Here is a 16,928-nt window from a genome sequence, read left to right on the forward strand (position 1 = left end):
CAATGCTGGGATATACAGACAAAGCAGGCTATTAGCTAATCAGCTAATACTCTCATGTGGGGCAGAGTTAGAAAGTGTAATATAGCATGAAGAACGATGAAACACTCCCTGCCTTGAAGTGGCTGAAAAAGCTATTTAGCATGACCGTCGGCGTAACATACATATGCACACCATACCACTAGCAATAGGACATAACTCTGTTGGTTACATGATGTCGTAAATAAGATATGCCTTGTGTGATATATATGTACATATACATGGAGACAAGCGATAAGATATATTATATATGTTACATCATATCAAATATTTGAGACATGGGTTCCACAGGCTTAGTAAAATAGACCTTCATGTGGGCAGTAGTATGTTACATTAGACACTTTTATGTACTTTTATTAAAAGGTTTATATATATATTGATAGTGAGCTTTAAATATTACACTTTTATAATTCATAGTAGAAGAGCAACCGGCTCATACTATCGCTCTAGCAATATAGCTCCAACAAGAGAATTACCTAAACCATAAGTGAAGCGTTGGTGAAGAAAAAAAGGTTTTTACAGTATTTTAATGCGTACTAAAATGTATGAAAAGAGGATGGAATGGGATAAATAATTGAAAACCAAATGTAAAGTGTAAAAGAAAAATGGTAGCAAAACAATTAAAAAGAGAAAAGTTTTTTATGACTACGGCACTGCTGAAAAAAGGCACTCTTTTTTATCTATACCATGCTAGTAAAACATAGTTGGTAAACTATATCAGATAAGATGAGTTAACTAGGCAGATAAGTGCTAGCAATAATAGCTATTATGTCCTACTGTACAACCCATAAAACTAAATTATGACCTAACCAGCTCACCATCTCCCATGATGTCATGAGAGATGGTGAGCTGGTAAGCTAATAGCTTACTCTTAAATTTGTTTTAAAGTAAACTAGTGGCTTTTAAAATACATATTTTTGTTTTATGAAATCTCTCTATTGAGAACATAAAGGAAAACCCAGCTGTTGATACTCGAAACAAAATTTTCAAAGTATTTACTAGTGCAAAAAGAGAACCCGTATCCGAACTACAGACACTTTGGATATCCTAGGAATCCAAAGATTCTTGGGATCCAAACTTGATATACATATCCAAACTATCTATTATAGAACCCATATCTACTAGACAAGCTGACCAATAATTCCATGCGATTACAAAGTTATGATAGCATGAAGTAGAGAATAAATAAAAACAAAAGCATAGCTTCATAAACATTTAACTGGGTAAAAAGGTTATCCAGCATATCATGGACTACTGTGAAATGTGCGTACCATCCTATAACTAAAAAATTAAACATCAGAAAAGTTATGTTGTTTAACATCATAAACATAGTAAAGACATGTTTCTGAAGGACAGAATAATGCTTAGCCGATGCGATAAAAATATTTTGAACCCGTTGCAGACCAGTAAGTTATAAACCTCTACATGGTACCGAGTTTCGTCGAATCATTTCTTGTTGCAATAGACTAAAAGTGAATTGAACTGCATATTCCTTTTGGTAGATGGAACATATAGACACTGATCCACGAACATAATAAGAACGGCTAGAAAGGAATCAATGCGTTTCTACATAGACAAATACGCTTCTACAAGTAAAAGGTTTTTAGTTTCAACTATTCTACAATATTAAAATTCTGTGCCAGAAACCTCTGACATAGTAAATATACTCTTGGTTACTACAAATCATGTAACGTTCTAGGATTAATTTGTTATATCATCAATATTACGATTGATCACGCTTTCAAGTGTTATCAAACACAGTACAAAACATGACTTACATTATCACGTAATCATTGTATTGTCTGTACTCTAAAATTGAAGAATCTGTTAGTTTTTGGTAGTTTGGTATGCGACCTTTAAAGTCAATTACATTACACCATTTCATAAAAAACGATGTCTACATATATATAGATTTAACCAAACCCAACCTATTGGTTCTTTGAAGGGATCAATGAGTTATCGCGTTTACCTAAAGCACGTTGCGCACAATTTCTACATGAAAAGCGAAGGCTAATAGCTCGAGCTCCACACTACATAATTACCATTCTAAAACTCTAATGATCAAATATCAACCATATATTACTGTTATGTTTATTTATGATGAAGACATCAGTGTGGTAACCATGTAAATGGCGTCGTACTCACGTTTTAGACATTATTTCTGTTGAAATACATGAACAGAGGTTAGACTACAAATAAAGTCTGGTTTTCGCTTATTTTCAACATGCAATAAGTATGCGTTTTGTGCACATTGGCTTATTTGTTTAGTAATATTAGCAAACAAGTTCAACTATATTTATTATTGTGGTGGGGATTGAAAACCTAATAAGACTCGGTTATCACTTGGTAGTATTCCTGGTATTGAAGTGACCGACTGTTTAATTGGATGATTATAAGGTTTAAGAACGATTTTGATTGAAATCAAATTTGCAAAGGCGTTACAAATTCGTTGTTTGCAGCAGTTCATGGTGTTGAGCTTTTCTACTTGAATAGGATGGGTGAATTTAGCTACCTTCAAGCATGTATGCTCGGCACCTGCCTTCATAGTGTCTATCTAGTTAAGCTAGGTATTTCCTGATTTTAAAGGAAGTTATCTACTTCTTGTACAGTCCACCAAAAATCCAATCTGTAGTTTTGCTATCCTATAATGTAACCTTGTAGTGAATGCATGTAACAAAAAACATTTGAATGTTGCTACACTGAACTCTATCGCAACATAAATATGTAAAAAAAATATTGCTGAAATTATTAAACCGAGAAAACTAAATTTCTTCTATTTGAAAATGTAAAACATACATGTATGTAGGTCTAAATATTTAATTAACTGTTTAGGCAAGTTTGAATACGTTAATGAGTAATTTATTTGCTTGACAAATAAGTGAGTCTCTTGCATAATCCAGTGTGTTCAGTAATATTTGTTTTCCATTAGCAGGTTAAATCTTTTTGGCCCAAGCAATAAGGGAAGTTCACTATGAGAAATGTTGAAGTTTTCTCCTCGTGGAGTTTCTGTAATTTCACCTAATTGATGATCTATCTGTGACTAAATTACAAAACTGTTCATGGAATTATTGAACTCTTAGAATATCTCTATTAACTGGTATATCAGAGATATAAATTTATAACAGATTATAAAAGAACTTGTAAACATTTGGAAACATTCTGGTCATTGCAGTGTTTAAAGCTTACCGTGTTTTAGCAATCGTGATGTCTCGGATATCATCTACTTTTAAAAAAACGAAGGAATCATCTGGCAGTAAAGGTTAGTTCACCTATCAAGTCCTTTTCTGGATGCTCAAACATTTCATTGTGTAAATAGGTAATAATTTTGTTATGAACATGTATATAGTATTGTAAACAACTCAACGAAATTGACTCAACAACTCAACGAATTTCATCTTTGATATATCAAAAATGAGTTCACTATTTGGGGAAGAATGCAACTATTATTTTGGCTAGTTTTACACTAAATGGTTGGCAAACCCCTATCCCAATGAAAGCCATGCAGCTGAGCATTTCTGTTAATTGTCATGAGTAGTGGCTAGCCGATTTTGCTTCAAGTATTACACAAGTATTCATCGTGGCATCGATGACCTTGTTTTACATTTACCTTAAGACCCTTGAGTGACCCACCGCTATGTTTGCAATAGAGCACAAAGCTTAGCTCACCAGTAAGTCGACTGGTCTTTTTTTAGTGTCTAAAGTGTCTATTCTTAGTACGCTTCTCGAGCTCTAGCAAAACTGACTTTGAGAAAGTCAATTTATAGAAGACTCAGTATTACTCAAGAGATATTTCTTTTCTTGACCGATGGCCTGTTAGATAGGTCGGGAAAACAAAAACACCAAAAAAGTAGGAAAAAAACATACATTTCATTTTAAAATTTGATTGCGTTATTCATTGTAAGTGTATTTTGGTATAAAGTTTTTTCAAAATACTCCTAACCACCTAGAAACATGTTTGGCAACTCCTACTAGCTCGTATTAAGCCACAGTGTACCTAACAAGGCTGTTACTGATAGGGCACATCGCTTGCTTATAGGCACCTACTTGACAGATGTTCCAAGAGCAAGAAGCCCCTCGCCGCTTCGTAGAAGCAGCAGTCCTAGTTTGAGAAAGAGTCGAAGTGGGTGGGTTACTATGATTAGCAGCTAATGTTACCACTATCATGTCATCTATAATTACTGTCCGAGCATAATTTCCTTATGTCGCGAGTAATAGCTCTAGTTATCCACACATATGTGACCTTACTTGTAACTTGGACATGTACATGTATGTTCCGCTGTGTGACAGTCAAATAGCTTCTAGTATGCTTCCCTTACTACTCAGCTAGTCATAGTACAGAGCTTAGCAAAACCTTTCGTAGAAACCTTGTTTTTAGAGTTCGTGCCAAGTTGCTCATGAGTTCTACTTGAGCATCATACCTGTTGTAGGAAGCTAAACAAGTCGTTAACCAACTCGGCTGAGCTTCAGACTATTGAAAATGATTACATCAAAAACCTGCAGCAACAGGTTTACTTTTTGGAACTTGAAGCCAACTACCTGAGAGAACAGGCTAAAAAAGCGACTGACATGCACCCAAAGATGTCAGCCGAGGCTGAGAGGATGCTCTACAAGCTCAGGGTGAGTATAGACTTTAGTAGGCTGCTGGCACAAGTAGAACTATCAGGTTGTCATCCAATCGCTTTAGAAATGTCAAATAGCCATAAAACTATTCTTAACACACTCAGTAACTGGTACCACTGTGATACAAACATAGTGCCCATAGTGGTAATGCCTTTTATCATAATCTGTTATTTGTGTTGGTATGAGCTTCAACTTTCCTAATGGCTCAGGATATTCACCAAAAATCCATCAGTTGTTTCCTTTGTTTAAGCAATCCATGTATCTTTACTTCCTGATTCTCTATTGTCTTAATAACTTTATAGCTAATATTCCAGAGTAGGCAGCACCTCATGTGACAAACATTGTCAACATTTATTAGGGATACCATGGAGTCTGTTATAGACTGTGACCTGGTTTATTCTTTTGTTCATTCCACAAGCGTGCTAACTATTGTAGAACATGCAGACGGACGTTGATGAGTTGAATCTAGAAGTGAAGAGACGAGAAGCCAGTCTGGATGTTGTGCAAAGTGAAAAGGAGCGTGTTCTTACTCGGCTTGAACAGGAAGAAAGTGTGTTGTATCTCATTATATTTATTGGAGATCATTCTATGCGCACATTTTTATTTGTAGAGATGTGTAGCTAGTACCTTTTAGGCGCAACAACATGATAAATCCTCTGAAAAATCATGGTCGAGTCAACGTCGCAGCCTTGGTTATTATTTCAATGTCCAGCGCAACTCATGCGGAACGTCGAGTCATATCAATAGCGGCGGCGTTTATTAATAGTTTGTCAATAGACTGTAAATAAGTCTCGTGTAATTCGACGAGCCATGATAGTATAGTGGTTAGTACTTCGCGTTGTGGCCGCGAAAACCCAGGTTCGAATCCTGGTCATGGCACTTTTGCCTACTACCGGTATTAATTAAAATCTCAATGATGAAGGTCGCATAACCAATCGAGTTTACTTGATGTATCCAAACTGTAATCTATGAGATATTTCTGCTGCTATGTCAGATCAGTTTGTTTTTTTTCAGCACGCTCGTTTGTCTTTACGAAATACTACAGGCCTGTGCAACATGACAACAGATGACAATTACACTAAACAGTTCATGCATCTGATACAAAGCAAATTCTTGGTATTTATGCTATCAAATATGCAGATGATGTGCAAAAATAACTTTATACTTCCATAAGTTGACAAATGGTAAATAAGAAATAATAATTCATGTGTTAAATTTTCACTAACTCTGAGAGAACAAAATAAAATCAGAAGAAATTTACAAGTTACGATAAACAAAGGGAATGTTAGCAGGACTCCAAGTATAAAAGAAAGAGGTTGTAGTTCATTAGCCACGCTGACAGTATTTTTCTCAGGAAGGCTTGTCTTGTTATTGCGAGGTTTGCATCGTTACAGTTGAGAGGCAGCGAGAGAAGCGCACTCTGTCAGAAGAGATCATTCAACTTCGAAGGGAAAGAGATCAGCTTTACGTTGAGAACTCGAGAAAATCAAACCAGGTTGAGCACGTGTCTACGGACAAAGATAAAGTTGAACTGCAGCTTTTGAATGCCGAGGATACAATACGCATGCTCCGAAAACAGGTACCTACAGCATATTGGCACCAAGTTACATTTGCTATTCAAATATAAAATTTTAGTTTTACAAAAGTGGTCGAACATCAACCTTAATTTCAATTGCTCGTGAGCTTTTATGCTGCTATCAGTTCTGTAATAGTTACATTCGCTAAACAGTCAGCTTTCGATATGCTAAAAGTTCTTTGGTTCTTTAATCAGTGTTAGTCCCTGCTTCACAATGACAACTTAAACAATATGACACAAAAAAACTCGAGCGATTCTTGGCTCCCACTCTAAGAGAAAGCTTCAAGAATTCTATCACGTGTTTTGCTTATAGCGTCAATAATCTTTATACAGTGTATGTGTGAGGTTTTTCCATAAAAGACAGCGGAGCGGCCCATCTTCAGCTGACACTGCAAAGCTGTCAGACTGCATGCATCATTAGGCAATGGCACTCTCGTCTCTCAGATTTTCAGCTGTCTGGAGTTTCGCTGTTTTTGTTTGTCTCTAAGAGCGGTTTGAACTTGGGGTGTGTCCAAGCACACTAGAAATGGAACACTCAAATGTAGCCTGGGCATGGCTCTCTTGGGGGGGGGGGAGAGAGAGCCATGCTCAGGCTAACTCAAATGTCTCTGCATGTGTTTGTGTATTGGCCTGTTTGCAGCTGGATGAAAAGACACACCAACATAAGGTGACTGAGTTGGCCCTCGGAGAGAAGAGGGCTGAGTTATTGGATGCTGAGTCTCACGCACGGGAAGTGGAAGACCGGTACATAACCAATGCTGCCGTAGTCCATGACAGAACTGTTAAAGATTTGAGAGTAAGCAGATATAACACTCAGTAGCTGCACTCTGACCTAAATAGTCAAGCTTTGGTGTGTCTTCTTGACACCAGTCTCTCCTTGACACCGGTCTCTCCTTGACACCGGTCTCTCCTTGACACCGGTCTCTCCTTGACACCGGTCTTTCCTTGACACCGGTCTCTCCTTGACACCAGTCTCTCCTTGTTAAGTCAGTTTACTTATCCCTACCTTTTATGTAGTCAGTGACAGTCTCATTGGGTTACTTAGGATGAAATAAGGAGTCTGAGAGGAAAACTGAAGGAAGCGGAATTACGAAATGGAGACGAGCAACGGCTGAGGGATCGAGCGCAGCAAGAAAGTTCAGAAGTCCTACAGGACAACACAGTACTCAGCAACAGAGTCGATGACCTTGAACGCCAGCTAGCTCGGGTCTGTTAATGAGTTATGACTACAAGAAACGCCTAAGATGCCATTACTTGTAGACACAAACCTGTTTCTTGGTGCTCATTGCTTAAAGTTGATCATTAAATCTATTATGCAGTCAATATAATAGAGTTGATTCACTCATACCCTTTCCTTATAAACAAGATTATGATTGAGAGTTGTCAACTTCCGTCTCCTATTGTTAATTAAAGAAAACTGCATTGCAAGATCCTTTTAAGCATATTTTTATAGCATCTGATGTCATAAACTATATTGATACTTCTATTGAACAGGAAAGAGAACTGAGAGAAGCGACAGATGGGCGCAGATCACGGAATTTAGTTGAATTGTCAATGCTGAGCGACAAGGAGAAACAACTCCAAGCCCAATTAAGGCAAACGCAAGAGATGTTGAGAGAAGAAAAGAATCGAAGCGAAAGTTATCTGGAGCAGGTAATTGATGTCCTGTTTTTTGTCTTTTTAGGCTTCAGCTAACCTTGGCTACAGAAAATTTCACCAAAAATCTTTACAAACTTTTATTTGTTACATTTTGACTGTAGGCCATACTTTGCACAGTATGGCTGTAGACTGTGAACAATATGTAGACCAACATCATAATATGAGCATAAATACTTTTAACCTAATTTAAAAACTTCAAAAAATAGGGCATTATTTAAGGGTTATCATATGCTGTCACAAGACATCATTGGTCCTGGTAAAGATTCTCAAATAAAATGATGACGAGCATCGCTCTATGTCTAGTTGTGTAGTCTGCGGCTATTCTTATGTGTAGCTGAGCAAGCAAAAGAACATGGCGACATCACTTGAGTTGAACAACACTTCAACTCGAAGCGCCCTCTATGAGTCAGAAGGCAAGCACGCTTTCCTGGAGAATGAGAATCGACAGTTGAAGCGAGACAAGGAGATGCTAGTTGACCACGTGGCGGAGCTCCAACGTCAGGTGAACTATTGGTAGTTACATCGTGTGAAAATCCTTAGACACCCATTTTATTCTATAAACGCTTACATAGTGTCCGGGGCTCATTAGCAACCTCAACTCTCACTAGGTCGTCTCATTCATTTTACCAGTTATTCCGGTGTTTGAGTTCTCTAGCGCTACACCAAGGTGTTACTTGCAGCTAACCTCAGTACAAAACAGATGAGAGGGTGGACAACTCTTACTGGTAGACAAGCTTGTAATGTATAAACAAGGAGTGTAGTGATTGTTCGAATCCTAATCTTTTCCAGTAAATTGCTATTTTTCTGTGGATTTCTCTCCATGGTCTGATTCTCGTAGTTTATTCTTTAACTGCGTTTAATTTGGAAACTTTTTTCGCAAAATTGTTTCTCCCTCTATGATTAAACGTGAGGTAACCTTATAATGTTTTTCATGTGTAACATGAATAACATGCGTAACATGTTTTTCATAACATCTTCATGAGTCACATGAGTCACCACGTCATCATGTGAAGCAGTACATGCCCAGAAAAGACACATAGTGGTGAGAGATGCTTAAAGTTCAGTGTCCTAAAAAACTTTGAGAGCACTATAGCATTTTTCTGCTAAGTTGATCATTTGATGTAGTTAGCTTTTCTCAGTGTAATTCATTTTCAATGTTTGTGATAGCCTTTGCTGTCGGCATCTTTGTTGTCGACATCATTCTCTCCTTTTCACCTTGGTTATCATATGACAAATTTCACATACCTTTTCACATACCTTTTCACATACCTTTTCACATAATTTTTTGATTGCCTTGTTAGTTGTGAATTGATGATTTGTTACGGGACATACGGGGTGTGGCATTTGTTTGATAAGACAAAAAAGTAAACGATGGGAATCAATAATGTCTTGGATATTTATAAAACCGGACATCACTGATGTCACTTGGCTCTTACTATTTCAAGCATTTCCCTTGGTACTTAAACAACAACTTCCTCCACAGTTGGCCAGGAAAGACGTAACCCTTGCCTCAAATAAGAAATCTAGGAGAGATTTAGAGTTGGAACTTTCTACGTTAGAGCATGACAAGATGGCTGACACTAGCCTGCAGAGCTCAAGATGGAAAGAGTTTGAAGACATGGCTGACAGCATGAAGTCCCTTAGTAGGTAGGTACTTGGGGTCGCCTGGAGATTGCCTAAAATTGTCATACACCTCGACCATAACATGGCAAAACAACTGTATCATTCTTTCATTCTACTTAATAGATGTGGGGACAGGTTTCTGTTTAAGTGTGATAGTTGGATGGGTCACTGGTAGTTTAAAATTATTTATAGCAAAGCTACCTCTGCATCAACAGTTCTCTTTTGTCAATATTCTATAGCTCTAGATTGTCATGAAAAGACTCATTATTTTATAACTGTTGGTAGATCTATGGCAAGAGCTAGCAGTCCAACAAGAAGTCCAAGATCATCGATTCGCAGCCCAAGGGCCTCTCGAAAGTTTGGCAAGGGAATGTATGCTCTTTGAGTTGAGATACACGGAAAGAGTATGTCTAAAAAGAGAAGTGTCCTGACTCGCCTATATGCATGTTGATGTGTCTCTGAGACTAGAATAAGTTGATTTGGACTTCTTTAATTGCTAATTTTTTATGTTTTTCTAGCTTTTGCTATCATAGTTTTTGCTATCATAGCTTTTACTATCATAGCTTTTGCTATCATAGTTTTTTAAAATTTTATTTATTTTAGCACCCTTGCGCTGTCAATGTTTGTTCACACTTAGCTGTCTAATAGCTCAGCTCTTATACATCTAGAAAACCCCTGCTAACATGTAAACTGCATATCAATGCATCATTGTGTGTCCTGGTTTATTATTTGTGCATCTATATTGCTGTCCTTTTCTATTTTCTGGATGTTTTTTACGCCTGACTGTCTGTTGCTCATTTCCATAACTGTTGATCGATAGATCATATTCCTGTACTCACGTAATACCATTTCTATGACGGACTAGTAGATTATTTATAAATGACTCTTTCAACCTGAAGGGTGTCTTCTTTACAAGACAAATATACTCTAATCATTTAGCCTTCAGAGCCTGCTGATGTAATGCATCAATAATATGATTATAATGTGTGGTGTGTTTGTACATAGAATGCAACGCTTAGGCTACAAATGTGAACTATACAATCACTCTCTAAGCGCTATCATAGAGTAGCTTGTTCACCTGTATTGGTTGAGTTGTTGAGAGTCTTCCACAGATATGAAGTTGCACAGTAGATCCATATAATCGTCTCTAGTAATAAATGCCACTAATAAATCACACAAAAGCTGTAACAGAACATTTAAATTTATGAAACAATGAGGTGATGCTCGAAATGACTACGTTGTTTACTTCCTCGCTCCTTTACTTCCTGTTTACTTTCTCCTGTCGTAATCATTCTCATTATTGAAGTTCCAAAGATCGTTCATGGCTGCTTCAAACAAGTGAAAACTATATGAAGCAGGCAGTGTGGCATTTATGGAACGCTGACATGACAGGCGCTGCCCAACGCTACATACAAAGTTGAAGAGAGTTGCACACTAAGTTCATCAGAAGCAATACTCAGTATGTATGCTCTTCCTGCGCTTGACTCTCATATCCAATAACAGTCAAGTTCAAACTATATACTGTACGCAGTATCCTGGTTAATAAAATATTGTGTAGAAACTTGCTTCAGCTAAGAGAAATAAAAACTCGACATGTAATGATGTCAAAACTTATCACTGTGGTTTGGTTTCCCAATGAATAACTAAGTAGTAGTTCAAAACACCATTATCCTTTATTAATTAAATAGCAAGATGAACTTTAATGATTATCTTTAGCCTGTTACATTGCATATCAAAAGTTATATAGCCATGGAAGGAAAAACCAAAGTTTGCGCTTCATAAGTTTTAAAAATATAGTAATGCAACGAAAACTTAAAGATACATTTTGATAAAATGGGTAAAAACAAAATACCCTGTTATACTTCTATGCTACACGTATATGTTCGAGATACTGTAACATGTATAACAGAATCAATCAGGTCTCAAATGTCAATTGCTGCAAGATCGGTTTGGAGCTACTATTGTGAAGCGTTGAACCAATGATATACAGCCTCCCTGAATTACGAGGGGGCTGTATATCATTGGTTGAACAAAATAGTTTTGGTTTACAAGTTTAATATTTATAACTAATCTAAATACTTTGTAAACAACCGCTTACGATCATCAACTCTCTTTTCTCTAGATACAATTTATCAATAGTGAGGTCACGTTAGGCTCACCAGCTAGTGTATGCGCCAACAATTGAAGGATTTGTCAAGGGAAATCGCATATGCTGTCTTCGACTCATGATGAAACAGCCAGAATGTTGCTGAGTTAATATTACTTCTCCGGAGGCTGCTTCTGATCAAGGTGGTGGGCCCTAAGGGAATTACACTCTTTATATAGAATGTACATCACAGCAGGTAGACAGCCGATCAATAGAGGACTCCCAGTTATTCTCCTTCTGAAGTCTTTCATCGTCAGCATTATCTAAGACAACGACTGCCCTCACAGTCAGGCCTTTTATAGTCTTCACCTAGATTTCTACAAAATGCCAAAAAAGAGAGCAAAAACTCGAACTTCAATAGAAGAAGATGATGCTTCAGATATGAGAGAGATAGAACCATCTGAAGAAGATATGACATCGTATATCGACAGCGGGCACGCCTCGGATGGTGACAACACCAGTGATGGTAGAGTATGTTACGAGTTGACTCAGTTTTTCTCATTACCAAATACAAATCTATGACTTGTCGGCAGCACGCATGTAAAAAAATAAACATCTACCTGTATATAGTTCTTAATCAAATGTTAAGTGATGCCGAATATAGTTTATAGATGTTTAAAATACATTGTATTTTTATGGAAATAATGATAAAGCAACCTGTTCACTATTTCTGTTGTGCTTCTGCCAGTACCTATCTTATTTAAAGTTGCTGTACTGTTTTTAAAATACAACTTGCTAACTTCTTGGTAAAGTAGCTTTGTAAAATATTTCAGATAGAACTAAAATAAGTGTGTGCATACAAATATTTCAGAGTTGCAAATAATCTATATATATATAATAATGAAGTCTTCAATGAATCCCTCAATTACGAATGACAAAGAAGTTATATTGTACACCTTTTCTCAATTCTGTCTGCTCATCGAACTCACAGGCACTAGATATAAAGTCAAAGATGTCAAGTCTTCAAAATGAATAGCTTCAATTAAAATTGACAATTTTTTCATGCTCAGTAACATAACATGCTATGGTATTTTTTATAAAGAAGATGATGACATCAGCGAGACGTCTACTGTTCCACCCACAGATGATCCAAAAGAGCTGATGAAGAAACTGGCTAAAGAGAGATTGAGGAAGTGTCTGGTGTTTATGAAGGAGTTCTGGAAGATAATCTTGTTCCTTCTCCAGACTGGTATCATCGGGGGTATAGGACTACTCGCTTACTACATGGAGTGAGCTCAGTCTAGTTTTTTATTAGCCTAGCAAGTACTTTCTGTATCATAGGAATAAATATTATAATGTTTTGGACAAATAATAACCAAATGTTTTTGCAGTTTTTTTCAATATGATTGTGTATACACTAACAGATTTAGCGATTGGGCCTACAATGATGGTGCTATTCATAACTATATGAGATTGATCTGTTTACTACCACATTCAGTTGTTATCCACACAAGAAGGTTGTACTAAAAACTTTCATGTTTGTTGCCAATTTAGATTCCAGGATATCTTCCCACGAAAACACACAGTGTTTGACTGTGATGACAGGTCGATAAACCAGCGCATGGATGAGAGTGTATTTGAACTCTTTATTTTTGGAGACAATATTGATGAGCAGTGGGTCTTCCTTTTCTCTTGGATGGCTCCTCCGAGCATAGTATGTATTATAAACATAATCCATGCTTATGTTTGAGCTCTCTTCAACTTTGCAAGGGTTCAGATCCACAGGTTACTACAATGGTAGACATCAATTTATAATAGTTGACCAGAGAAAGATTTCTCACTAAGTAGATATTCAGGTAGAACTCAGTAATAATAACTGCTGCTGTCAGCTGTTTCACTAGGTTTTTAGAAAGTGCTGCTAGTATGTAATAAAAATTCACTAATTGAAGTCCTCCCTTCTTCTCTATTGCAGATGATTGCTGTCGAGTTCTTTTACAGTCTTCACACAGGCTGCTCTTTCTCTCACCACATGAAGACACCGCTTATTCTTAGGCGCACCTTCAGGTTTATTGGTAAGTTTTTTAAGGTCAACAGGCGCAACCAAGCAACCAGTCAGTATAGATATTACAGGGTCTTGTAGACACTGACAAGAGCAATGAGATAGCAACAGCATGATTTTAAATCAGATTCAATATAGTTTTCTGTTAGGAATAAGTATATACATGTATTTACATGTCTTATAGCACAATACAGAGTTCACATATACCAAAAGTAGGTAGTCAAAAGTTTAACTATAAAGCAGTAAATATTAATGCTGCCGATAGCAGAACAGCTCAGGTTAATACAAATCAAGAGCGAGCTTGGAATTACTTCCTCGTGAATAATAAACAAAGCTTAGCAAGATATAATAATTACATCTAAATCTCTTTCTCCCGTTAACTAATATTTTTACAGGCAACTACATCTTTGGTGTGATGGGATGCCTTGTCATATCCAAATCTGTTAAACTATTCACCGCGACCCCGAGGCCATACTTTCTCAGTGTCTGTCAGCCTAACATCTCCAACTGCATCGAGGCCACTGAGGAAATCTGCACAGGCTCAAACATCACAGAATTGATAGACGCTAGGTAATAGCTTTATAAACCTGTCTCGGATATATGATACCTGCGGGTGACCACCTCATGCTAAGCTTCATGACACAACATGATGTCAGAGTGAGGGTAAACTTTACCTGGTAAAGTCTGACTAACAGACATTGTGTGGTCTATGTTCCTCAGAACTCTCAAGGCTACTGATAAATTGGCCTCATTCTATCGGGTTGTGTGAAAATGGATATTTGCAATAACATCTAAACTTCATTTTGTTGTAGGACATCATTTCCTTCAATGCCAGTTGGAGCCCTTTCCTTTGCTTGTCTCTTCACGGGGGTGAGTTTAGTACAGAAGGCCCGTGATCAACTAGTCAAGTGTCAAATATATCTCCTGCTTCGCTGTCATATATATTGAAGCCTCCTTTTTAACATTCAACCTACAATTCAGTCCTCTTCTACAATAAAAAAATAACCACATAGTTTAAAGTAAGAATTAAATTATATAATGGCTTTTTAGTAGTGCATAACTTGTATACTAGGTCAGACAGTTATGGAGTAGTGTAAAGGACTCTGCCCAGCCCTTCACTTTTCACAAAGCCGATGAGCAATAAAGTGCTAACACCGAGTGTTAGCCACTAACATAATATGTTAGTGGCTCAGCTGACCCTAGACAAGACATAAAAGAAATGGATGATGCTTATTATGAAGATGCGATATATAAGTGAGACCATCGCGATCGTTAGGGCGGAGCCGTACTGCACACTCGCTCTCCGCATGCATGTTCATTTGTTGTTTATGACATCGAACTTCATGTATATTAAATATATATTGTGTAAATATATATTATATATCATATATTTACACAATACATATAAATATACATGAATGTCGATGCCATAAACAACAAATGAACATGCATGCGGAGAGCGCGTGCGCAGTACGGCTCCGCCCTAACGATCGCGATGGTCTCACTTATATATCGCACCTTCATAATAAGCATCATCCATTTCTTTTTTGTCCTGTCTAGGGTCAGCTGAGCCAGCTCACCGATGATTGAGTCTCCTCCTATGATAGGGAGGCTTGGCCCGGTTATGCTGGTGACAGTGGGGTCAGCCTCCCCAGCTCTGGTCTCGCCGGCTCTGGTCACGAAGCTCTGCCGTAACAGTAGTATAAAAGATTGTGCCTTGTTTTTTTTTAACAATGAGCATCACACACCTTAATAGGCAGCTGTCAGACTGTCAGTCTCAGATGATTTGAACCAAAGATATTTTATCTTGCTGTTTCTATCAAGCTATTATAGGTATACATGTGCAACTTAGCATTTCGTGCTGCATTTTTTGACAAATAAAAACAGTTCATTCTTGTTCCAACTGCCTTCAGATGAGGTAAAGAGACTTTTTGTAAAAGTGGTATATATAGATGCTGTTGATACTGAAAATGTTATTACAAAAACTTAAGTGACTTGACTGGCGTGTTAACTAGCTATGGTAATACATGCTCTTCTCTTTATGCTCCTAGTTGCTAGTGAAGGAACAAGCTGTATGGCCAACTCCATGAATCTGTAACTCTCGGGCAACATGTGTTTTGCAGGCATACTTACACCAGATGATCAGCAGGAGCAAGGCTTTTGTGCTACAACCACTTGCTGCAACTCTCTTTCTTATTATTTCCATACTTGGAGCCTGCATAGAACTTGGGGTCAAGCGTAGCCATTGGTATGATATACTGGCTGGCTTCGTCCTTGGTTCAATCATGGCCGCTTACCAGGTACTCAGTCTATTTGTTGCATATTTTCTTAGGGTAGAGAAATGAAGAACTCAAACACAAAGAAGAATTTTTAAACAGCATGAAATTGAAATCTCTACTGAAAACATTATAAGTTAGACAGTTCTATGTATTATAAGCATACAATAAGTCTGATGAGAGGAAAGCAATGAGACAGCCTGAAACATGTTTTACTAAGTGACTAATAACATAGAAATCTAATAACTTTATTAAGCTTTGCATGTTGCTAATTACATTCTCATTGTACATATACAGTAAATCAAATAGGTAGCACAAATTTTGAAACAAAGTTGTCTACTCAATGCAAATGAAGCCATCATTCCTATAGATACCTTAGTGAGAGCATACAACTCCATTTATAGTTTGACTTGATAATGGTTATTCATCCAACATCCGCGTATAACATAGCATTTGGCTTTTTACAAACTAATACACTGTGTGCCAGCTTGATCATTAAACTTTCTAAGCTACAGGCCCTTATGAATGTTACTAGATTAGCATTTTTAAATTTAAGATTATAATGAAAGGGAACGTTTTTGAATTTGTGCACAAGTGTGATCCCTGTTCACTATATCACTCCATTAAGGCTACATTACATAATTACAAACTAAGAATTTATGTCAGTGCTTACAGTAGTTATTGATTGCTTAAATATAACTACTGGTTACACATTGTAGGTATCTACACTTAACTTCTTTGTGGAGAAATTTCAGCCACCGTTACCAAAAAGAAAAGATGATACATGGATGCAAACAGACCCAATAGTAGGTATCCATGTACGGACAAGCAAAATTACATAATGGTATGATGGGAAGAATGGTATAATGGTTAATGATATGTGTCTGGGTTGATTTTAGTCTGAGCCAGAGAGTGATAATGAATATCCGTATGCAGACATTTTGATGGGTAAGCTCCCAAAGCGTAAGAAAAGGCTTACTACCGACGAAGGTG

The 16,928-nt window shown here is 37.2% G+C and overlaps 2 protein-coding genes and 1 non-coding gene across 3 annotated transcripts in view; 2 read left to right on the forward strand and 1 right to left on the reverse strand.

Moving 5' to 3' along the window:
- LOC137393249 (uncharacterized) overlaps nucleotides 1-1,919 on the reverse strand; it is a 36,334-nt gene extending 34,415 nt beyond the window's left edge. Inside the window, exon 1 of the mRNA XM_068079708.1 lies at nucleotides 1,815-1,919. The gene's annotated coding sequence lies outside the window, so the exon portion shown is untranslated. The remainder of the gene's footprint in view (nucleotides 1-1,814) is intronic.
- A 1,321-nt stretch (nucleotides 1,920-3,240) lies between these two features.
- LOC137393653 (trichohyalin-like) lies at nucleotides 3,241-10,402 on the forward strand. Its single transcript, XM_068080292.1, has 11 exons — nucleotides 3,241-3,295; nucleotides 4,073-4,160; nucleotides 4,464-4,653; nucleotides 5,092-5,206; nucleotides 6,051-6,235; nucleotides 6,873-7,028; nucleotides 7,278-7,439; nucleotides 7,727-7,885; nucleotides 8,226-8,393; nucleotides 9,375-9,538; nucleotides 9,800-10,402. Exons 1-11 carry the CDS (start codon nucleotides 3,241-3,243, stop codon nucleotides 9,897-9,899), a joined length of 1,542 nt encoding a protein of 513 aa, XP_067936393.1. The 3' UTR covers nucleotides 9,900-10,402.
- Trnah-gug (transfer RNA histidin (anticodon GUG)) lies at nucleotides 5,464-5,535 on the forward strand. Its single transcript has one exon. It is a non-coding gene; the product is annotated as a tRNA-His (tRNA).
- Nucleotides 10,403-16,928: the final 6,526 nt, after the last annotated feature.

Source organism: Watersipora subatra, chromosome 4 (assembly GCF_963576615.1).
Source record: "Watersipora subatra chromosome 4, tzWatSuba1.1, whole genome shotgun sequence".
In the NCBI taxonomy this organism is placed as follows: domain Eukaryota; kingdom Metazoa; phylum Bryozoa; class Gymnolaemata; order Cheilostomatida; family Watersiporidae; genus Watersipora; species Watersipora subatra.

What these genes read in the sequence shown, in the direction of transcription:
- LOC137393653 (XM_068080292.1), top strand. Translation starts at nt 3,241, where the DNA reads ATGTCTCGGATATCATCTACTTTTAAAAAAACGAAGGAATCATCTGGC. An exon ending in GGAATCATCTGGCAGTAAAG is followed by an intron (nt 3,296 to 4,072) that starts GTTAGTTCACCT and finishes GCTTGCTTATAG; the next exon opens with GCACCTACTTGACAGATGTT. An exon ending in TTGAACGCCAGCTAGCTCGG is followed by an intron (nt 7,440 to 7,726) that starts GTCTGTTAATGA and finishes TCTATTGAACAG; the next exon opens with GAAAGAGAACTGAGAGAAGC.